General features: G+C 30.4%; 3 protein-coding genes across 3 annotated transcripts in view; all 3 read right to left on the minus strand.

Annotated features, from left to right (window-relative positions):
* Positions 1-10277, minus strand: part of LOC126897908 (uncharacterized) — a 114278-nt gene extending 104001 nt beyond the window's left edge. Inside the window, exon 1 of the mRNA XM_050671854.1 lies at positions 10218-10277. The gene's annotated coding sequence lies outside the window, so the exon portion shown is untranslated. The remainder of the gene's footprint in view (positions 1-10217) is intronic.
* A 7567-nt stretch (positions 10278-17844) lies between these two features.
* On the minus strand, positions 17845-18567 carry LOC126897910 (jerky protein homolog-like). Its single transcript, XM_050671857.1, has 2 exons — positions 18104-18567; positions 17845-18070 (listed from the first exon to the last, which is right to left on the minus strand). The coding sequence occupies exons 1-2, from the start codon at positions 18565-18567 to the stop codon at positions 17845-17847; spliced, it is 690 nt and encodes a 229-aa protein (XP_050527814.1).
* A 178-nt stretch (positions 18568-18745) lies between these two features.
* Positions 18746-20175, minus strand: LOC126897911 (jerky protein homolog-like). The gene has a single exon (XM_050671858.1). The coding sequence runs from the start codon at positions 19505-19507 to the stop codon at positions 18746-18748; it is 762 nt and encodes a 253-aa protein (XP_050527815.1). The 5' UTR covers positions 19508-20175.
* Between the last annotated feature and the right edge of the window lie 4127 nt (positions 20176-24302).

Consider the following 24302-nt stretch of genomic DNA (forward strand, 5'->3'; position numbering starts at 1 on the left):
ACAGTTTAACTTCGATGTAAAGCTGAGAAGGTATTTTTTTTTTGTCTGTACCACTTCTTCTCAGCTCTCACTAAACCGATTTTGATGAATAATACGTCACAAATCTTAAAATACACTCAAAAATTGAAAAAGTTTCCCTCGTTTTCTGTAAATGCCGCAAATCCCCCAAAAAATTACAATTTTTAAAATAGGTAAATTTTTTAATTTTCTTCACTATTTTTTCTTAAAACTGCCATAACTTATTGAAAAATGATAAAAATTAAAATAACTTTTTTATACTAAAACCTTACATATTTTCCTTTATTTGATATCATTTTTTGGAAATCTTACACTTAACCTGCGCATGGGGGGATTCAAAATAGCAACTTTTTTAACTTTTGGAAATACTGTATTCTTCAAACATATGTTTAATTAAAGTTTACATTATGTACTATAAGATTAAAAAAAAAAATTTCCTGACGACCTATCTTCTATGTGCAAATAACCGTCAAAAATGTAAAAAAAAATGTTATTTTGGTACTTAAAACTGCCATAACTTTTTGAGAAATGAATCAGCCAAATTAATTTTTTTTATATCAGCACCTTACATATTTATTTTTCGTTTGATATAAATTTTATGATAATCTGATTTTACCAGTCCCCGGGGGGGTGGGGGGGGGGTTCAAAATGATAACTTTATCACAAAAAATTAATTTTAAGAAAAAGTATGATACAGTACAAGGAGAGGTTTTAATTAAAGTGATCAATAATGAGACTGAGAGACCAAAAAGGTACATAAATGTATAAGTATGATGGTTCTTGTACCAGAGTAAAAAGTGTGGGCAGAGTAACAAAAGATATTAGGATAAGAGAAGGAGTGTACCAAAATTCTGCTATAACCTTTTACTTACTTTCTATAATTCCGAGCTTAAAAAAAAACCGTTTTTCTAACAATCCTGCTACTCATACAACAAAAAATAACATGATTGATTTGCATGCAACAAAGTCTTAAGACTTTGTTAAACTCTATATAAATTTATTATCTTGTATTATAGTATAACACAATTTCACTAATTTTACAATCATAGTTTTTACAAGTATGCCATATCTGTAAGGACTGGACAGCCATTGTTATTAAAATACTGTCAATTGGCAGAAATTACCAAAAATGATCCGGCACACTGGAAATTTATAGGAATAGAAGGTAAAAGATAAAAAACCATTTTTTATTTTAATAAAAATCATACATATATTTTAATATAAATTATGGGATAGATTCACTATATAAACATAATTATTTTGGAATATAAATTAAATTAACAAAAAATTAATGTTATAACCTTAACGGTAATAAGAAAATGTATTTTTAATAATGCAAACAATTTTAAATAAAAATAAAAATTTTTTTGTAATTAAAAAAAAAATTCATGATTATTTAACTATGACTAACAAAGTAACTTTAAAAATATAAAACGTAATATAATCTGTAAAGTTACATAATCTGTATAATTAAAACTTATTTATTAACTGGGCATCAGTATGTTTCATGTCCAGTAATAATGTAGTATGTCCCCAATTATAAGATGAACTTGTACATAACCCAACTGGTTCAGTGGTCTGTACCCGGACCTAGACATATCGATGCAGGCTGTTTCGCCAACAATAATTCGTTGAATCGAGTATGTTTTTTAAAATATTCAAATTAAATATAATTTATTTATTACATTCATTTTTAGCTTCGATGCGAAGCTGAGAAGGTATTGGTTTTACTATGATTTTTTTTTTGTGTCTGTTACCACTTTTTATCAGCTCTCACTGAACCGATTTCTTTCAATGATATGTCAAAAGATCACAAATTGTATCTAGTAAAAGACATTAGCCTCAAAAAATGGGGATAACCTCCAAAAAAATTACAAATTTAAAAATCACTGATTTTCGAAATTTGTTCAATGTTTTTTACTTAAAATTGCCATAACTTCTTTAAAAATAACCAAATCAATATAATTTTTTTTATATAGATGCATGATATCATTACCTTTCATTTGGTATATATTTTTTTATATATCTGACCCTTTACCTGTCCATAGGGGGGGATTTAAAACGACAACTTTTTCATAAAAAATTAATTTTTTCAACTTAACTTTTGAAAATATTACGGAAAGTCTGACACTTTTATATATACCTTAAATTAAAGCTAATGTAATATACTTTATTATAGTAAAAAAGAATTTCGGACTTTATTTAGTCTTTACGGTGAAAATGGCTACCGAATGCTATTATTGTGTGAAAATTCTCGATTTAATTTTTTACATTTTTAACTTTATAATGCTATAACTTATTGAAAAGTGTATGGATCAACATAATTTTTTTACGAAAAATAATATTTTTTAATAATCTCTTTTTCAGTCGACATACTTTATCTTAATCAGGATATTAATAAGCAACGAGCAGATCATATAGTGTTATGAATACTTAACTTAGTTTTAATATTGTCCCACAATTGTAATAACAGATAATCATAAATTGAATTGTAATTGAGGTCGGCCTAAAAGAATGTGTTTATAAAGTATTTTTCGGTGTTGCAAAACCGGGAAGTGGGCCGACTGCGACGATTGTAATGCAGAGCATCGTGAGTCATTTGACAATTATTGTATGAATACTATCACTTTTATTTTTAATAAACTAATTAATTATTCGGCAATACTATTTTATTTTATTCTATTTGTTACTCTCGTAACAATAGCTTTTGGAATAATCCATCGATTTTTTAAAATTAAACACTATTTAAAGATTTGAATCGAAGCGTTTTTTTTTATAGTGATTTTAACCACTGTCAGATATCATTATTCTTGGGCCAACTATGCCACGTCACTACTGTGCTGCGACCCCCCTGTGATGGGTTTTTTTTATATAAAATACATAAAAAAATAGTGCATAAATTCATCCAGCCTTGGGTGGTACGAAAATTAAATTGTTTTTCAAAAAATTAATTAAATAGTTTTAAAGTTTGCATACCAATATTACCTTTTTTTTCAAAATGTGTTTAAAATAGAGTTGGAAAAAAATCCAATAAAGATTATTTGTTTTTGAGTTTTCATAAAACATTTTATTCAGTTTGACATTTTAAATTATTTATTCTTTTTATCTTTAAATCTAGATGATACGACTTACGTCGCAAAAATGTGGTCGACACTGATTTTGAGGGTAGAGACCCGTGGGCCGTTTATTAAATGAGCGACAACAGATTATGTTAACAAAAATAAAACAAACCGAAAAGATAAACACAGTAATAATAATCTTCGCATAATATCGCGGCACTTTCGCTGGCGTCGACGACGCAATGTCCGGCGTAATCCTTGGACGGCAAAATGGTTAGCAGTGTTGTAGGCGATGGTGCGCGGGTGCGGATCGGTTGGTCGACGTTGTCGCTTTCACAACGGGAGGAAGATTCTCGCACCATTTGCGGCGGGTCGTCGTCGGCCGTGCGACATTTGCTGGACTTTGCACCGTAGCGTATAACACGCGGTGTTGGTCAGTCAAATATTCATAGTAGGGCGACGGCTGATAAAGGTAGCACGAGTCGCGGGGCATCGTGTATAACGAAGCGACGCGGGCCGTGTCATAGAGTTTTTAACCAAAAATTTTGTATAAAAATGTTTAAGTACCAATTTGTTTAAATAGTTGATTTTATTTTTAACTAGAATTTTATTTTGTTTTTGTTTTTAATGCAAAGATTAAAATTTAGTCTCAAATATACTAAAAAAGTTTGTAACCAAAAGACTGTTATTTTAATCATATTTTGTTTAATGAATTGAATGTGGTAATGACTATTTATATTAATATTTTATTAAAAAAACTAAAATATTTATTTTGAATAGCATTATTTTTGTTATTTATGTATGGTTTATCTATTCAAAATAGTTGAATTGAATATTTTATTTTCTATACATAAATTAGTTTTATCTAAAATGTAATAATCATAAATTAGTATGTATCCAAAATTCAATGGCATAGATTTCAAATGGAATGTAGGCTTTGTTTATAAAATAAATGATTTTTTTGGTCAACCCTGGTTTAAAACATCAAAAATTTCAAAATTTACATTAGTTGAGAGGTGACGACTTGGGCCACACAACGGATTGTCGAGTCGCAACCCTCATGGCTCCCTTGCAAAAGGAAAGTTGGGTCGCCAACCACTTTGGCGACGGTCTTGATCATAAAAAAACAACACCCGGACCATAAGTGGATTTATAAAAAAAAATGAAACAGGAAATAAACCAAATAATATTAAATGAAAAAATATACACTATGATGAAACAAAGTGGATCGTCAAATAAAACAAAATATATTTATATACTGACACGGCCACGGCGTTGTCACACGTTTGACACCCCAGCCACCGCTTCACTGTAAACCGGACTGTTACACACACGCGTTATCGTCGTGGTGTAAAGTCCAAAAAATGCCTAGCGTCGAATACCTCAACGAATAGTCAGTCATCTTCGTGACACCGATACCGTAGCTCTTTTTTTACCATCCGCAAGGACCGGGCATTTTTACCGCAGTTACGAACACTACACATCCAGAGAAGTATATAGTTGTTTTTGTTTCCTTTTTTAATATAATACTTATAACCGTGTAATAGAGATTATCAATATACGGCTTGATATATATATATATATACCGATTTAGTTGTATTTCTTTCTTCTCTCTTTTTAACATATCTCACGCGAGTTGGTGCAACATCCTCAATAATACTAAAATATAAAGTGTTGTTGTAGACTATAATATGCTGATACCTTGTAAATAAAACAAAATATGTGTTGATTGAAGTCACCAGTGGCGGACATAATTTAGTATGTAGAAGACCGTTACATTAAAACTAGAGAGAATTATTAAAGGTAAAAAAAATAAGATACACATGAATATTGAAGATATTCACGCAATAAAAAGATTTTTTTTTGATTAAGAATAGTAAGAGAACTTTATTAAATTATGAGAGTTAATAGTGTTAATATAATAAAAGTTAATAATGGACAAAACCCAAAGGCAAAAACCACTCTGAAAATGAAGAGACAAGAGAGAAAAAAAACAATTGAGACAAAAAAAATTTAACCTACAATTTTTAGACAATACACATGAAGTGTCTTCCGTACCAGAACTAGTCCATGCACTCCGGATGCAGCGGATAATTTTTGTAATCTGGACGACCGGACCAAACTTGGGCACTGCGGGAATAATATATATATATTAGGGTGGTCCTTAAAATACAAATTTTCAAAATTCGATTTACGCGCACCAAAAAACTGTTCTAATACATGTAAAAATAAACTGTGCAAAATTTGGTCCCGATAGGTTGACGTTAACACGTGCCGCAAGAGGGTTGAAAATTCGATCAAAAGGGTAGTTTTTCAGTTATTGTGCTTTATCTCAAAATATATGATTTTTACGTAAAAGTTTATAAGAAAGAAATTATACATATAATTATTTTACATAAAAAAGGTTACTAGCAAAAAACTCATAAGTCAAATATTTACCTCCTAAAAGTCAAAAGTTCCATAAATATTATGTTTACGAGTAAAATTCATATATTTCGGCAATTTAAGTATATACGATGAACCGTTCAAGTTATAAAATAAATTTTCATGTAAAAGTTATTTGAAATTTAATTTTCTATTAGTTTTGTAGAAAAGTAAAATTGTTTTACGTGTTTTCTGGCGAGGTAATAAAGAAAACTTATAAATAACAATCATTTTTCTATCATTTATCATTTTTTGTTTAGATAATGTTGTTGAGTTAAATTTCTTTAGTTCCTCAGAATATGAAACAGAAGATGATTTGTCTGGTTCATCATATTCTTCAAAAACACGAGGGTTTATAACTTTTATGACTCCTAAATTACTTTCTGCATTAGTTCAATGCAAGAATCAGGTAAATGCAATTTTTGTTTTATTACAAGTTTGGGATGTAAAAAATAAAATACAGGCCTTGTGTTGTGACACAACAGCTTCTAATACAGGTCGCTTAAATGACGCTTGTATATTGCTTAAACAACTCTTATAGCGCAATGTGTTGTATTTACCATGTCGTAGACATATTTTGGAATAAAAAATGTTTTCGAGGTTAAACTTAATTTATGCACAACTGGTCCAGATGTATCAATTTTTAAAAATTTAAAGAATGTTTGATTAGTCTAGATTTATTGAATTTTGATATTGGTATCAATAATATAATTATAAAAATTGCAGTTGAACACACTAAAAATAATTTTAAAAAATTTTAATTGGAAACATTAATAATTCAACAATGTAGAAGTTACTACAAAGAATTTATGTGTTATTTTTATGGGTGCAATACCACTTAATGGTGTAAAATTTCACTACCCTAGTGTTTTTCATCATGCTAGATGGATGTCTAAAGCAATTTATTCGTTAAAAATATACATGTTCAGAAAACAGCTTAATATACGAGAAGAACATGCATTTCGTAATATTTGTGTATTTTTGGTCAAAGTTTATGTCAAGGCTTAGTTTAAGGGATCTATTGTCATACAATCAGCATTTAATGATTTATGTTTCTTAAAAGTTTTAATTAATTATCCTGATTCTTTTATATCTAAANATTTCTTTAAAGTTTTAATTAATTATCCTGATTCTTTTATATCTAAAACTGCAATACAGAAATTTACCGGACAGTGTACCGGCAGATATTAAACTAAAAATGGTTGAGGCATCAAGAGAGACATCACAAAAACAAGATAAAAAAAATTACAATAAACTTAAATGATACTAAACTATTTAAAAATAAAGAACTTGATAGTTTTTTTGGAAACTCATCCTCATAGCTAGGTTGAAAATCCTGATTTTCAAAATGGTTTGAAAGTTTTATCTAATCCTCTTGTGACAAACGATATAGCAGAGAGAGGTGTAAAACGTATGCAAGAATACAATGAAATATTAACTAATGATGATGAACAAAAACAGTTTCTACTACAAGTCGTTAATGATTATAGATCACAATTTGGAGATTGTACTAAAAATTCATTGATGAATAATAACAATTAATAATCCTATCAAAAACAAAATTTTTTTTATATTGTGACTACTAGAAGAATTATTTGTAATATTATTTAATTTTATAATATTTTATGAGCATTAAGATCATTTTTCATATTTTTTTTAGCATTTCATTATTGGTTTACTTATTTTATTTAAGTTTGAAAAAATAAAAAAAAAAATCGTTATTTTTTAAATTATCATAGAAAAATGATTGTTATTTATAATTTTTCTTTATTACCTCGCCAGAAAACACGTAAAACAATTTTACTTTTCTACAAAACTAATAGAAAATTAAATTTCAAATAACTTTTACATGAAAATTTTTTTTATAACTTGAACGGTTCATCGTATATACTTAAATTGCCGAAATATATGAATTTTACTGGTAAACATAATATTTATGGAACTTTTGACTTTTAGGAGGTAAATATTTGACTTATGAGTTTTTTGCTAGTAACCTTTTTTATGTAAAATAATTATATGTATAATTTCTTTCTTATAAACTTTTACGTAAAAATCATATATTTTGAGATAAAGCACAATAACTGAAAAACTACCCTTTTGATCGAATTTTCAACCCTCTTGCGGCACGTGTTAACGTCAACCTATCGGGACCAAATTTTGCACAGTTTATTTTTACATGTATTAGAACAATTTTTTGGTGCGCGTAAATCGAATTTTGAAAATTTGTATTTTAAGGACCACCCTAATNGAATTTTGAAAATTTGTATTTTAAGGACCACCTTAATATATATATATATCTATATATGTATTAAATATACATGACACACCACTGACCAATAACTTTGTATTTATCAAATATAGCTTAATATATATATATGCATTTCATAAAAGAATAAATGTTAACAGAAAAAAATCAAAACATTATATTAATTAAAAAAAACAATACGATACCCAATCCCGGATGGGACCCAATCGAAGACGGGGATCTCGGTTCCGGAAAATGGTCGACGCCGTGTTAAAGTTTATTGCATATTAACAAAAATGTCACTCACGAAAACAATGTTGGCTGTACGCACACAGCAAAGTAGCACGACGGTGGTTTAAAGGGAAGAGAAATGTCAACTTTTTACACACCGACGAGGACGATCACGTTTGGGAGAGAGTATCGGCCTTACAATTTACAGAATATAAAAGTATAGTACAATATTAAAATTTACAGTTATTGACAGTGGTGGCCAGTGTATGTGTCATATAGGGAACGATTATTAAATTGATAAAGAATATTGTGTGTATAGTTTTACCTTGTTAGTAACAGTACAGTTTTCTGATTACACGGCTGGATATAACGTACGCGCGCCCATTAGCAAAGTAAAACAGTAAATTTATCTATACCATATGAAATAATAATAGATATAAAATTCACATTTTGTCACGTTACATAGTCTTATGCGACATTTAAAACGTAATAATTTACGTTTACTTATGTTTAAAACAGTTTTTTTCAGTAACCATGGTTATAACACGAAAAGAAAATCATGATAGGGTGCTTTAACTCCATCTGGTGACAAGAACCATGCTCGAACATTCACTCGAGCAAGAAAAATGCATATTCTTCTTAAGGAGTTCTTCTCCCTATAAGATAATTTAAATTGATCTTGAAATAAGTATATTTTAAATGCATAGATTGCTTTTGACATCCATCTGACATGACTTACAGCTCCTGGTATATGAAACTATGCCATTCTTTGGAATGCCTCCAAGAAAGATCATTGTTAACTCCAATAATTCCCGATAATCATCTCGCAGTTGTTTGTAAGAAGCAAGCTGATCTTCAATAAAATGAATAATAGTAGAGCGGACATCATAAGGCACTTCATTTTTATCAGTTGTATAAACATTTTTGTTAATTTTAGCCCAAGTTTCTCTAAATTTTTTGAAAAGTGGCATGTGTGGACCAGTAGTCGCATCCATCAGCAGGTCAAAACAGCTTCTCAAAACTAATTCAAAAATGAGATGACGACAAGGGAAGTACAACAGGTCACGATTGAACAATTTTTCTAGATTTATGCAGGCACCATTTATTCGACCTGTGTTGCTTGCTGTAGTATCACAGCACAATGCCTTAATTTTGTTAGTTATACTCCATTTATCGACTGCATGGTAAACAGCCAACACTTGTTTTTCTCCTGAAGAAGTTGGGATTTCAGGTAATCCCAGCAGTTGCTCTTTGCCTTGAAAGAAGACTATTATTGCTAGTCTATCAACCTTTTCTACACCTGTTAGTGCTCGGAGTAACTTTCGATCCCTTTTTTTTTTTTTTTTTTCACGACCAACCCAACCGTGAGGTATTACTTCAGGGCGGCCCACGTTGTCTCTAAAATTCACACCACCACGTTGTGCATCAGTCCTAAATTAATCGAGAGCTGATTCACAACGTAGTGTGGCCTCCCCCGTTAGCAGGATCTCGAAAAGTAGAATCCGTTGCCCGGGTTGCACCGCGTGGAGGTGGGGGTAGGACTTTGCGAAGGAGGCAAAATAACTCACAAAACATAAAGAAACATATAAACACGAATACCTAAGGCGCCGGCCTAAACCAGCGCCTTAGATCCTCCTGTACCGGGTGGCGCGGCTGCCTCTGTCTCAGGCGCTCAGCTTCCTCCTTCTTTTTCAAGATGGATTCGGCGAACGCCTGGACGAGACTCCACGCCTCCCGGCTCCTCAACATCAGGTCCACCATGGACCCGACTCGGAACGTGGACCCTAGTCGAGACTCCAAAGATTTCCGTTCCTGGGCCCACGCCTCACACCGGAAGAGGGTGTGCAAAGCGCTATCAGCCTCTCCCGGGCGATCCGAACACTGGTCGCACGTCGGCGCACGACACCTTGTGAGTACGCCCCCCACCAACCGCTAGCACGGGGGCATCCGATTCCCTGATGCAGTAACCTTTACTCCGTCCGATGCCATTTCATAAAATAAAATATGATTTGAGGTGGCTGCCCTCATAGTTGTGCCAGTTCCTCCGGCCAGTGAGTGGCTAACTTCACTGGTTGCGTTGCCGTTTAACTCCGTTCACACCCAAACGCTACCGCTTATTCGTCCATAAAGGCTTATTTCACGGCTTATTTCTACAGGATTAACAAGCGTTTGGGCTGCTCGCTGTCCGCAACCGCTTATTCGTCAGTCCAAATTAATGGACTGCTTATTTCGCGGCTAACCTGCATATCTGCAGGCCGTTCCTCTATCCGCAACCTGAGGACGCGCCCGATTCCCCGAGCTAGGGAGACTGCGCTCGTGCCGACGTTTCGTAGCCCCGTAGAGCCCGATCACGCCGACACTGTAGCCTAGCGAAACGGGGTAACTTTCCATCCCAGTGTAACACTAATTCTTGGCAGTTGTTTAATTTAAATTTGTTCTGGATTTCTGTGTATCTTTCTTCTCTAAATTTTTTTCTGAGATTTTGCAAAGAAGTACGATTTATTACTAGCTTTTCAGTCTCTTGCCCGAAAGCTTCTGCAGCAGCCATTAATATGAAAACTGCATTTCTATCAGTAATTTTGAACCTATCAAAAACTTCATTTTTGGTAGGTGAAGAATTTGAAGAATTAAAAATTTCTTATCGTCTTCATTTTTCATCTGTTCCAAAGCATCTGAATGAGCTATGTGTTGTATTTATTTAAGGAACAATCTTTTTGTTCTAACTTATATTTTTAGTAGTTCAATAATAACGCAAAATGTAGTTAATAAAGATATAATCAATCAAAATAAAAACATATAAAATATTGATACACTTAAAAACGGATAAATAAATAATACACAAAATAAAAACTTAATGTCACAAACGTACCACACGGAAAGAGATTACCTTCGGTACTCCCGAAGTCTCCTCTTTCTCCCTTTTTAATTCATTCCGTTTCATCTTATATACTAAAATATTTTGTTTGTCTTTTTATAAAATTCATATAGTAATCATTTTCAAAAAGGTTTATAAATATTTACTTCCTGATCTAGTAACAATAATTCGAGGAATTACAATTAATCTAAACATTACATAAGTGTTCTACTTCTAGGTTTACAAATAATAGACTATATTATATTTTTGTAATAATAGATTAAGAAATTCATAGTTAAACCAAACATTACAAAAATGCTTTGTTTTCAGTTTTATAAAATAATGACCTATATTACATATGTCAAAGAGATTATCCATTTTTTCTATGAAAATATCTCTTTTATCCTTTTTTTTACCCGAAGTCTTGTCAAGTTTTTTTGTAAACCTTTTCATTCATCATATAGTTTAAGTAACTTATCAATGCAATGATCAGTTCTTTTAGAAGGAATTCGTGCTTTTTGCCAAAATATGGAAACTTCTTGAATCACCAACGCTGCGCTTTCTTTTGTTGTAAGATTTACAACTCTCACATTGTAGAAAAAAACACTTAAACCTGTTTATTCGAAGGTAGTTTGGCTCCGACGATTTGATTGGTTATATAACCAACAAAAGAGACATAAAAATCTTTTCTAAACTTGTAGAATGAACTATCTGAAGAAGTTGACGCCATTTAAAAGTCTAGGAAACACTTCGCTAAAATAGTCAAGTCACCTTAAATCAGCAGTTCAGAAGTTCAAACTATTCTGAAACCAAAATTGCAAAATCAAACAAAAACCATCATATTTATTTATAAAAGAAGATAAATAACAATAATAATAATCACAATTATTGGATAGAATAGATGAACAAAGACTTTTATATATTTGAGATAATATTTTGGAATATCAGAACAAGTTGGTCGAACCACTGAATAAATTTATTGTCATTAACGAGTAAAGTATTTCGAATTTAAAAGTGTATATTTCACTATAGGATATGAAATATTTTTACTAACATACGGAATTGAAGCTTGAATTTGGCTTATAACACTTGTTAGATAAAGTATACACTATGTACTTGTTATCACATCTTAGCATAATGATTAGGTAGCATAGTGTGGACGTGGCATAGTTTAGACAAGTATAGATCTTATCTGACAGTGATTAAAATCACTATCATAAGAAACGCTTCGATGCAAATCTGTAGATAATATTTAATTCTAAGAAATTAGTGCATAGTTATACAAGCAACATGAACTCATATTTCCTAAATTATATCCTGATTAGAGGTGCTTTGATTTAAAAATATAATATATGAATAAATACTAATTATAGTAATTATAGTAATTAAATTTAGTATGAGATTGATATTCAATCATTTAATATTGTAATTAATAAGGAAAAATTATAAAAATAATAAAGTAGTCTATTTCTTTACTTTTAACGCATATATTAATTTAAAGGGCTTGATGCAATACTATTCACTAATAACTGTTTGTTACTTATGATAAATACATTGGACTACAAGGAATATTCATCAGAAGCAAAAATATACTATTATGTTTCAACTTTTCGAGCTGTTTTTAAATGCAATTAAACTTTTTCTATCACTTTTAATTTTTGATATAATTACTAACTAGTAAAAAATGAGTATTAACATTAACGCGTATCCAAATGATACGACACTCAAGGTATATATATATATATATATATATATATATATATATATGTATTATATATTTATGTATATGTGTATGTATATTACACAAGCACAACAGTAAAATCAAAGAAACAACGTCGGAAGACAAGAGTTGATTCTTATAATATTAAATGTTTTCTTTAATTCGAACAATGCTATACGTATGTAACGATGGGAAACTACCCTTCAGTCGTCGGTAATATCCGTAATGAACACACACGCCAAAATCTAGTTTTTTTAACTCTGTCAAAGCTTGAAGAAGTGTAACATCTTCTTCGACTAAAGTTCGAAAAATGACGATTTCCTCAAATAAATCCTGTCCATCTATATCTTTGGAATATTCGTTCGAAAGAACTAAGTGTAGGTTTTTGCAGCACTTCATTAGTTCATCATCTTTCATAACTTAATTTACCAATGTGGTATAGAAAACCAAAATGATTTGAATAAAAGTCCAGTTGTTTAAAACGTTTAACTGATGATTTAATAGCCTAATCCAATTAGATAAAAAAAGATGTTATTTTAAACTGTTCTTCTTCATTTTCAATAACTTCATAATTAGCTTCATAGTCGAATAATTTCTTTTCTAATTCGACATTTTTTGAAAACTGATTCTGTACCAACTAAATCTGCTAATTGATTTGTTTTGATTTTGACTGATTCATAACCATTTGCTCTGTAAATTTTCAAATATTCAAAAAGACCAAAAACCAATTTAGTTGAAACACATAAGTCCATATTATGATTCTGTAGACTTTTACTAACGATATTCGTTTCCTTTAAAATATCGTATCAAAAGATCATACTCAAAATAAATTCATAACTAGAAATTTCTTTTAACAACGAAAAAGCTTCATTCTTTCAACCAAATCATTAGTGTCATTAGAAACTTCTTCCAGAGAATTAATCTTAAATGGCAACTGAAAACCCAATGCTTTAACGCTATTTTAAGGACTCTCGCATCGAGTTTCAGACCACTGTTTACTGTAAATTGTTTATAGTTGCTTTTTAATGTATCTCAACGACAAATAGAAGCTAAGAATAAAGTATATACACGACGTATAACACCGATAAAAGTGATGACCCTTAATGAATTTTTCATCACAGAGAACTAGATTAAGACTATGGACAGTACATGGTGTAAAAGAAGCCCCAGATTTTATGTTTGAAAGTCGATAAAAATTCAAAATAAATAAAACTTAATATTCAATTTAGATTAGATTCATATTAATTTTTTGAAAATCGGCGATCCCAACACCGTGATCTTTCCTTGTAAGTTAGAAATTGACCTATATTGTTGACAATATAAAAATATATTCTAAGTATAATAAGAAAACTTTTTTAAGATTTTAACTTTCACAGGGCAATAATAAGATATAATCGCGCTGATAAAACTTTAAAAATTATAACTCAATAGGCCTGCATATAATAGCAACAAGGGTTTTTTTACTGTCCCTGACTTACCTAGCTTAATTGAATTAGGTTAATTAAAATTGATATTAATTAGAGAAAACAGCTGTTTACTTATTAAGGATTTAGGAATATGTATATAAAATACATAAGTATTATATAACTACTAGGTACCAATAACATCAAAGGGTGGCATGAGGATGGCTTGTCTCTCTTAAGTTACCACAATTGGCCAACAAGTTATATAATTAAAATATTAAAAAAATTATATTGATAATATATTCAACAAATATTTCGAGTCAAATATTCTATATTTATTCTAATTAATATATTTTCATAATATTTTTAAGCAAATATTTAAAAAGATATTTTTTAAACACATTGTAGAAATATTTTTAGTGTAATATTCGGCATTTATTCTCCTTAATATATTCTCAAAATATACAAAAACAATTATTTAAAAAAAACGATAGCACAGTGGGGGCGAGGCACAGTATAGACAAGGCATAGATGGGACAAGTATAGATGATATCTGACAGTGATTAAAATCACTATAATAAGAAACGCTTCGATGCAAATCTGTAGATAGTGTTTCCTTTAGAGAAATTGGTGAAATATTTTAAAAGCAACATGAACTCTTATTTCTTTAATTATATCCTGATTAGTAGTTCTTTGATTTTAAAATATAATATATGAATAAATACTAATTATAGTTTTTAAATTTAGTATGAAATTGTGNTAATTATAATTATTAAATTTAGTATGAAATTGATATTCAATAATTTAATATTGTAATTTATACGGAGAAATTATAAAAATAATAAAGAAGTTGTATTTTGCTTTATTTTTACGTGTAAAAATTTAAAGCGTATGATACAATAAATTTCATTAAAAACTGTTTGTTACTATAAATAAATGCACTGAACTACAAGGAACTTTCATCAGTAACAAAAATATACCATTCTAAATCAACTTTTCGCAATGTTTTCAAATCTGCAATTAGACTTTTTCTATCACTTCTAAATTTTAATATTTTAAAAATTTGTTTTTTCATATAAAAAATTGGCTATTTAAGCTAACTCAAATTAAAAAATTACTTTTTCGACTTTAAAAAAGTAAAAAAAATTTAATAAGTTTAATTTCTTATGTCTTATGAACATTGTCAATTATGTCAATTAAATTATATAACATTCATGAAAGTCAATATATTCTCCTAATAAGATATTTTAAAATAAAATAAAATACAAAACCTAGAATTTTAATAGAAAAATAGCATATTTTTGAATACGGTAGCCATTTGCGCATAGAAGATAGGTCGTCGGGACAAATTTTTTTTTTTTTATTTTATAGTACATAAAATAAGCTTTAATTTGATATATGTTTAAAGGACGCAGTATTTCCGGAACATTTTCAAAAATTAAGTTGAAAAAGTTAGTTTTTGTAAAAAAGTTGCTATTTTAAATCCCCCCTGTGAGCAGAATAAGTGTTAGATTTTCAAAAAAAAAATTATATCAAACGAAAGGAAATTACCTAAGGTTTCAATATAAAAAAATATTATTTTGTAAAAATTTGAAAAAGTTATGGCAGTTTTAAGTACAATAAACATTTTTATAGAAGGTGATTTTTATCGCAAATATTACATTTTTTTTTAAATTTTGACAGCAATTTGTACATAGTAGATAAGGTTTCGGGACAATTTTTTTATTTTTATTTTATAGTACATAAAATAAGCTTTAATTTTATATATGTTAAAAGGACGCAGTATTTCCGGAACATTTTCAATGTGAGCAGAATAAGTGTTAGATTTTCAAAAAAATAATATCAAATGAAAGGGAAATATCTAAGGTTTTAGTATAAAAAAAATTTATGTTGTTTTGTTGATTTTTCAAAAAGTTATGGTAGTTTTAAGAAAAAAAAGTGAAAAAATTTCAAAAATTAGCGATTTTTAAATTTGTAATTTTTTTGCATATTTCCCCCATTTGCGGGGAACGAGAGAATTTTTTTCAATTTTTAAGGGTAATGTCTTCAACTAGATACGATTTGTGATCTTTTGACGTATTTTTGAAAGAAATCGGTCCAGTGAGAGCTAAAAAAAAGTGGCAACAGACATAAAAAAAAAACATTATAGTAAAGTTTATACCTTCTCAGCTTCGCATCGAAGAAAAAATTTTTTTGTGTCCATATAATGGAAATATTTCAATAGAATATATTTTTTATTCTATTTATGAGATATTGTCATACCGTACTCACATATTCATCATCATTGAAGATGTGGAACCCTGCATTAGTGTCACTTGCCAACCAAGCTTGCGCATCTCCTTGATCGTAATCAGTAAAACCAGGAATCCGAGGGAATAACTCATTTGTAATCTCATCCAAATCCTCAGCAATTCCAGTGTCATTTACTTCCACGTTCTTCTCATCCTCTATTTCGTATAACGTACTGGAAAGTTCTTCAAATTTTTAATACACCGCGGCTTTTTCGATTTACCAATCATTAGGAGAAGTAGGCGATGAGTACCACTAGCATTCGCGCAAACCATTATTTTCACTCGTTCCTTGCTAACTTTAAAGCCAGGAGCTGACCTTTCTCGTTTTGAAGCAAGGGACTTAGATGGTAAAATCCTCCAATTCAAGCCAGTTTCGTCTGCATTATATACATCATCCAGGGTGTAGTTCTCATTCATCAAAAATTCTACAAAATTATTTTTGAATTTGTCAGCAACAGCCCCATTACTAGAAATATGTTCTCCTTGGATATCCAATGAACGAATTCCATGACGAGATTGGAAATTTCTTAGCCAACCCGTACTTGCCTTGAAATTGGAAGGCTCGTCCAATTTTTCATTCAACTGAAGTGCTTTTTCACATAAAAGAAGTCCAGAACTAGGATCTCCTTGATTTCTCTTCTGAACAAACCAAACGTATTTAGCTTTCTTTAAATTTTCATCTTTCGCTGATTTCATAACCATTTTAACCTTCCTCGCTATCGAAATCTGTCACAAAATTTAAAATTTCATTCTTTCGGCTTTTTAAATCATAAATTGTAGATTTTCCAATATTGTAAATCTTGAGTAAAGATGGAATACTTTCGCCTTTATCGAGTCACTTAATGATCTCAACTTTTTGATAAATTGAGAGAACATTACGGCTTCTTTTGGTACTCAAAGATGGAGTAGAAGTCATTTTCTCAGCCGCTCATAACATACAAAAATTAAATGAAGTGCACAATACAGTAAGCTATAGTACTGATGTGAATATGTAACCAGTCTCGACTTGTACCGTCAATTCTGAGAAAAATGAAGCACGTACCAGTCGGCGTTTCGGATAGTTGGCGTCCGGTTAATCGGCGTATTATAATTTTTGTTTTGTAATGATATTGTAAGTTGTAACGTAATAAAATGATCATGACTATAAGGTTACAGGTAACTGTATTCAAACAGTGCGCGCCATACATCTGTAGGGTCAGTGTTACACATACACACATGATTATTTATTAAATTGAGACATGTCTCCTACCACCTGTGATCCTCATCCTAAATACTGCACCTATCAATGGTCATACTGTCTAGTACCCTCTTCCGTGTAATCAACTCGGCATAAAAAATCTTGTTTATGTTCGAAAAGAATCAGCAACATCATTTTACTCTTCATCATCAAATATACAGTGGAACCTCGATTATCCGGGGTAATGACGGGGAGCGGGTCACACGGATAAATGAAAACCACGGTTGATCGAGACTTTTTATAATAATGAAATTTTTATTTTATTATAATAAGAAATGTAATTTATTTAATTTAATTAAAAAATTTTTTATATTAATACAAATGATGCATACATAATAAGTTATGAGGATGACGTTATTGACTTAAAAAAAGTAAGAAGTGATCAGCCTTTGTTTTTTTTGTTTTGAAATAATTGTCCTCACTTCACTTCTTATTTTTCTTAAGCCAATAACGTCATGGAAGTCAAAATCCTCCTGCTCGCAAAATTTCAAAAGGACATCAACTGCTTCCATTGCTTGGCTAGTCTGTATTTTTTCAAAACTCTCACTTTCATTATCACTCTCAGAAGAAGAATCAAGCTTTTGTGAGGTAGATAGNAAAGAAGAATCAAGCTTTTATGAGGTAGATAGTGTACTTGTACTGCCATAACGAGCTGCTATGTCAAAGTCACTTAAACGCTCAAATCCCTCTTCGTTATGATCTTTTTGTAGCCAATCAACAATATCGTCTTTATCAACGTTAGTGAAATCTGGAATAGATGTAGCAAGTTCAAGACAATCTTCTATATCTGTATCTTCGACATTTTCTTCGTCACCATAACCTTGATCTAAGATTTTCGCCCAAGAAAGTCGTAACGTACTTGTAGGTACATTTTTCCAAGCATTACATACTGCAAAAATGGCATCTTTTATGGTCCATGTTTTCAAAAGTTCTTTCATTGAATCATAACAATTTTCTTGTAAGAGATAACGGAGAAATATCTTTTTGTACTTTCGTTTCAAACAGGAAATCACGCCTTGATCCATTGGCTGTATTAAGGAAGTTACGTTAGGTGGTAGATAATAGACAAAAATTTGACCATCCATTGTTTTCAGGGTAGATTCTGAGGGGTGTGAAGGNAGTTTTCAGGGTAGATTCTGGGGGGTGTGAAGGAGCGTTATCAAGCGGAACAGCTCTTTTTGGTATACCTTTTTCATCTTGAAATTTTTTTACAGAAGGTACAAAAACGTTAAAATACCATTCACTTAAAATAACCTGGTTCATTCAAGCTTTTGGGTGGTGGTAATAATCACATGGAAAATATTTCATTTCGGTTCCTTTAAAAGATCTTGGTTTTTTAGCTTTTCCAATTACAGTTAATTTGATCTTATGTGTACCGGTTGCATTTGAACATGTCATAATAGTAAGTCGTTCTTTGCTAGATTTATGTCCAGGAGCTGATTTTTCAGATTGCGCGGCAAGTGTTTTTGAGGGTAACATTTTCCAGAATAGACCTGATTCATCTGCGTTGTACACTTGATCAGGGGACAGGTTCAATTTTGAAAGCATTGAATTGAATTCGTCATTAAACAGTGTTGCAGCAGTCAAATCTCTACTGAGACATTCACCTTGAATGTCCAGCTGTCTTATACCATGACGAGTTTTGAATCTAAATAACCAACCTTGTGAAGCATTAAAACTTTCCTCTATTTTCAAATTTTCATGAAACCATTTTGCTTTTTCACAAACTATTGGCCCAGAAATTGGAAGTCCTTCAATACGCTTCTGTTTAAACCATTCAAAAAGAGCAGATTCCATATCTGATAATGATGACTTTTTCATAGTTTTTCTCGTAGCTGATAATTCTGGACAAGATATGAACTTAAAAATTTCATTTTTTTGTTTGATTAAGTCACGAACTGTCTGTTGACCCACGCCAAACTCGTCTGCAAGTTTTTGTATACTTTCACCATGATCTACAGCTCGGTTAATAATCAACACTTTTTTCTCAAGAGAAAGAACGATACGTTTTCGTTTAACACTCATTATTAGATAAGGTAACGTCGCGAACGCTTATAGTAAACTGAAGGTGATACGATAAATACAATTTGTAATAATCTACAATATTGTTTATCTTGATATTGTTATCGCCATAATATGTACAATCCATAACTATTTTTAAATTTTCGGAAGAGTGAGCACGGTTAATCGCGAACACGGATAATCGAAGCACGGTTAATCGAGGTTCCACTGTATATCTTTTGGCACAACCTCATCATTTCAAATTTCTGTTGCTGTCAACTTCGAAGATGGCGTAGCAGTCTTTCATTTTGGCTTGGCCATCATTGTGGCACTGTACCTAAATCATATGGATTTTGGACATCTTATTGCAATGTGGTATACTTTTATTTTTCTCTTTTTGTATTTTTTTGCTGTGCGCTGCTTTTTACTAAATTATCTTTTATATTTTTTGGTTATGTGACTATGTGGTCACATTATTTAGCTACTGACTATATAGGTTAACTATTAATTTTCTATGACGAGTAATTGTAAATCCTTACATTTTTTCTTTCTTCATTTCCCCCTGTTCCACAAATTGACAGATCCTCGGGTGTCGTCAGGTCGGACATGGTAAACATCTACATTTTTGTAGAGGTTACCCATTAACGTTGGTGACATGTCCATTATACCCTGACACATGCATTGGACCTGTCATGCACATGTTTTTCCTATATTCTATTATTTTATTTTATATTATATAAATAGATTCCATATTATTATATTTATGAAAATTGATAGACTATTTATCATAATAAAGTCAAGTACTCTTTTGAAAGGATACCTATGGCGTTTGATGCATGCATGACTGTCTGTACGCAGCTTGCTACACATGGTGTGGTAATCATTCTGCCTTACCTTACCTTACCTTACCTTTATGTGGACATTATTCTTAATAGATTTAAAAAAAGTATTTCATCGCCTAAAGCAATATTATTTGAATACTTTTGAACCAATACATTTTTATGACTGATGGAGTAACATTAAACCTTTAATACCCAGTATATCTGTTTCCCCCTTGAATCTTTGGTTATTATTTCATCACTATTTTTATTTTTGTCTTTCTTAACTTCAATATTTCAAATTCTTTTCTTTTGTGATATGTATATTGTCCTATTATTATGCTTGTACCATATATTTAATTTAATGCATTTTTATAAGTGGTTTTATTTAACAATTAATTTAATTTTTACTTTTGTCTGTCTATGACAACTTTAAAATTTAATACATTTTAATAATTGTACTAAATCATAAATCTAATTTATAACCTTTCCCCCTAGAATAAGGTACAAAAACCCTGGTGCTCCGGCTATGCCGAACCCTCCTTGGGGTCCTTGTAAAGTTAACTATATTATAATGAGTTAGCTTACAAAGTCATAGTTAAAAATTTTTGTTTTTAAATGTTTTTAAATTGTCATTTCAATTAAAAAAAAACTAAAAATCTATAGCAGTAAGTTAATTATTACATTTAATATTTGTATATGTATTGAAGAGTAGTTAAAATACTAAATCATATTTTTTAATCATTTTAGAACCTTTCGAAAGAACAAATACTGCTCGTTCAGTTTATAACCATGAATTATACACTTATATAAAAAAGGTTATTTGTATAAGCTATGAAAAATTGAGAGACACAAGATGTATAAACTCAATATTTAACGACTTAAAAGTAGACAGAGATTAAAAAAAAAAAAGTAAAGCAATTCATTCACTCTTTGTTTTTATGACGCTAAAACTTAATATTAATATTTGGAAATTTAAAAATATGTTGATAACAAAAAAGTAACTAAAAAATTTTTAAAAATAAATTTATAAAAAATTCAAAATAAATGAGTTGTCATTACTACTTATAACCTGATCTTAGAACATAAATCATTTTAAAAATTTATTTGAGTCACTTCCGAGATACCCAAAACATTGAAAAATTCATCAATGTGTAAAGTAATTAATTATGATTTTATAGAATAAATGTTGAACACTTTTATTCATGTAATTATTTGATAAACCTTTCTTCTGTTATTTATTGTTTAAGTTAAGTAATGTTTTAGTAGGAGTGCACCAAGGTTCTGCTTTAAGACCTTACTTATTTTTTTATAGTGATGGATGAAACTACTAGAGAAATTCAAGGAGAGGTGCCGTGGTGAATATTGTTCTCCGACGATATAGTGTTAATAGGAGAAAATAGGAAATCTATCCAAAACTAGAGATGTGGAGATCAGCTCTTGGAGAAAAGGGTTTAAGAATAAGTAGGAGTAAGACAGAGTATATAGAGTTCAAGTATGACAAAGTTGGTGAAAAGAGGATTCAGTGACAATAGGCAAGGACGTGATAGGAGAGGTGGAAAGTTTTAAGTATTTAGGAACAGTTGTGCAAAAGATTGATGAGGATGTTAGACACAAGATTAAATGCTGGTGTTTAAAGTTGAGAGAAGCATTTGGTGTATTATGCGATAAAATTATTTCAATAAGGCTGAAAGGTAAATTCTATAAGACTGTAGTTATACCAGCTATGGTGTATGGTTCAGAGTGTTGGACAGTTGACAAAAAAATAGACCAGATAATGAGTGAGGCAGTGATGAGAATACTTAGATGGATGCGTGGAGTGACTAGAGAAGATAAGATAAGAAATGAGCATATAAAAGGGAGTATAGGTGTAGCGTCAATCGTGGATAAGATGAGAGAAAATAGACTTAGATGGTTTGGTCATGTTATGAAGAGAGAGGAATCGGAAGCTGTAAGATAGTTTTAGAAATGAATGTTGAAGAAGAAGAGGTAGAGGACCAAAAATTAGATGGAGGGATATAATTGAATGCGATATAAGGACGGCTGATGTGAGCGTAGAGGATGTTTTAGTTGAAAAGTGGAAGTTTAGAATATGGGTGGCTGATTCCAGGTAGTTGGGATTAAAGTAAGGGAAAAGAAGTGATATTTTACTTATTGTCAATTCATAATTTAATATTTTATATAGAGTAGTCGTCATTTTTTTGTTTTAGTATGTTACTTAAACAAAATTTTATTAATAATTCTTGTTATCATATCTATTACATACAATGAAAAGATTAAATACAGAAAATACTTACTTTATAGCTTATTAAAACAATTTATTATTGCCTTTGGTGTTATGAAAACCAAATGAATGATAAATTATATTTTAAACCGTTAATAGTTTATTTTATAAAAAAATTATATCAACAAAATTGTTTGAAAATATTTAATCTATCGTATGGTTTATCTTATTATTATAAAATGTAATTTAGGTAACCGTGTGCAAGCATAAAAATTCTTTTAATGAGATTCTACAACAATTATATACAGGCACAAAAATATTTAAAAAAAGAGAATATTTTTTAATACCTTCATACCTAGAAAAAATATTATATAATAAGTTAACATGGTAACTAAATCGCAAGTTTCCGTCACAGTACTTCTTCAGTTTTAATCGACTAGGGAAGTTAGTCACACGACCTAATCTGGTTACCTTCGAAGTACTGTCAAGCAGTGAATTGTGAATTTTCTTCAAATATATTAAACTAATAACAATTCCATAGATTTAGAAACTTTTAATAAATTAAAAGTAAATTGTGTGCTCAAATCGCTGGTAATAAAAATAGGAACTTAAAAACGTGAAATACACCACTATCAATATGACAATTATCGATTTTGTAGTGATATCGGTTATAGGTCAGGTTATATCTTGTAAACCTGACGATTATTGAAGAGCACAACCTTGGTGAGCTAAATTGTGTATTGAATCAAAAATTGACGACGAAAACTGTTTGGTAAAAATGGTCTAGGGGATCATCCAATACATGTATCACAATGATTTCAATATATGTCGCAGGTATAAAAATTAAATTCAAGTTAAAAAAATATTATAACTATTCAGAAACTGCTTGATTACTTCGTTTTCTCTTTGTGCTTCTGTTAATTTTTGGTAATTCAAACTTAATCCATTGAATGTCCATCAGCAACTACATTGTTACACACACTGATATGCCTAATGTCAGTTGTAAACTGACTTATATAGTCTAGTTGTTTTACTTGCCGTGGTGCTCATTTTTCTTCATTCTTAGAAAATGCATACAACTATGGCTTATGTTTATTATACCTAGAAAAATGTGTTGCTTCTAGCATGTAATTGAAGTTCTGATAGTAGCATAACAACTGATAGTATCAACTCCTTATCATGTAAACTGTACCGTGTATGTGCCCCACTAATCTTTTTGAATAAAATGTCGGTGGTTCCCAACTATCATTTGTTTGTTATTGCACCACTTGACCTATACTAATATCAGACACATCCATAAATAGTGTTGAGGTTGGTGATGGATGTGGTGCGATGAGTAGTGTAGTCAGATGTTGTTTACATCTTATAAATACATTACTAGCTTCATCAGTCCATGATATAGACGTTTCTTGTTGGTACAATTTTAAATATTTATACAATGGTGCATGAATAGTAGCAGCTTATAGGATAAATTGACGACAGAAATTTATAATTGCTAAAATATTTTCTATGCTTGTACTATGTTTGGTTTTGGAAAGTTTTTGTTATATCTTGCTGTTTCATTGGTATTTGATTATAAAATCTAATCAAGTTTCGAAAAGAATTTTTTCCCACCTAGACATTGGATGATATTATGTATGTGATGCAATGTATGTACAGAGTGTTAGTTTAAACAATGTTATGAGTAATAAGTTCATATTCACTAGGACCCAAAAATAGCGAAAACAAAAATTAAAATTTCCTATCTCCAAAATTGGGTTTCCCCACTTTAAATGTT

Source organism: Daktulosphaira vitifoliae, unplaced genomic scaffold, assembly GCF_025091365.1.
Source record: "Daktulosphaira vitifoliae isolate Bord-2020 unplaced genomic scaffold, ASM2509136v1 Scaffold_2, whole genome shotgun sequence".
In the NCBI taxonomy this organism is placed as follows: Eukaryota; Metazoa; Arthropoda; class Insecta; order Hemiptera; family Phylloxeridae; genus Daktulosphaira; species Daktulosphaira vitifoliae.

Bases quoted from the DNA above. Each gene is read 5' to 3' on its own strand.
- LOC126897911 (XM_050671858.1), bottom strand. From the start codon at position 19,507: ATGAGTGTTAAACGAAAACGTATCGTTCTTTCTCTTGAGAAAAAAGTG.
- LOC126897910 (XM_050671857.1), bottom strand. From the start codon at position 18,567: ATGGATGGTCAAATTTTTGTCTATTATCTACCACCTAACGTAACTTCC.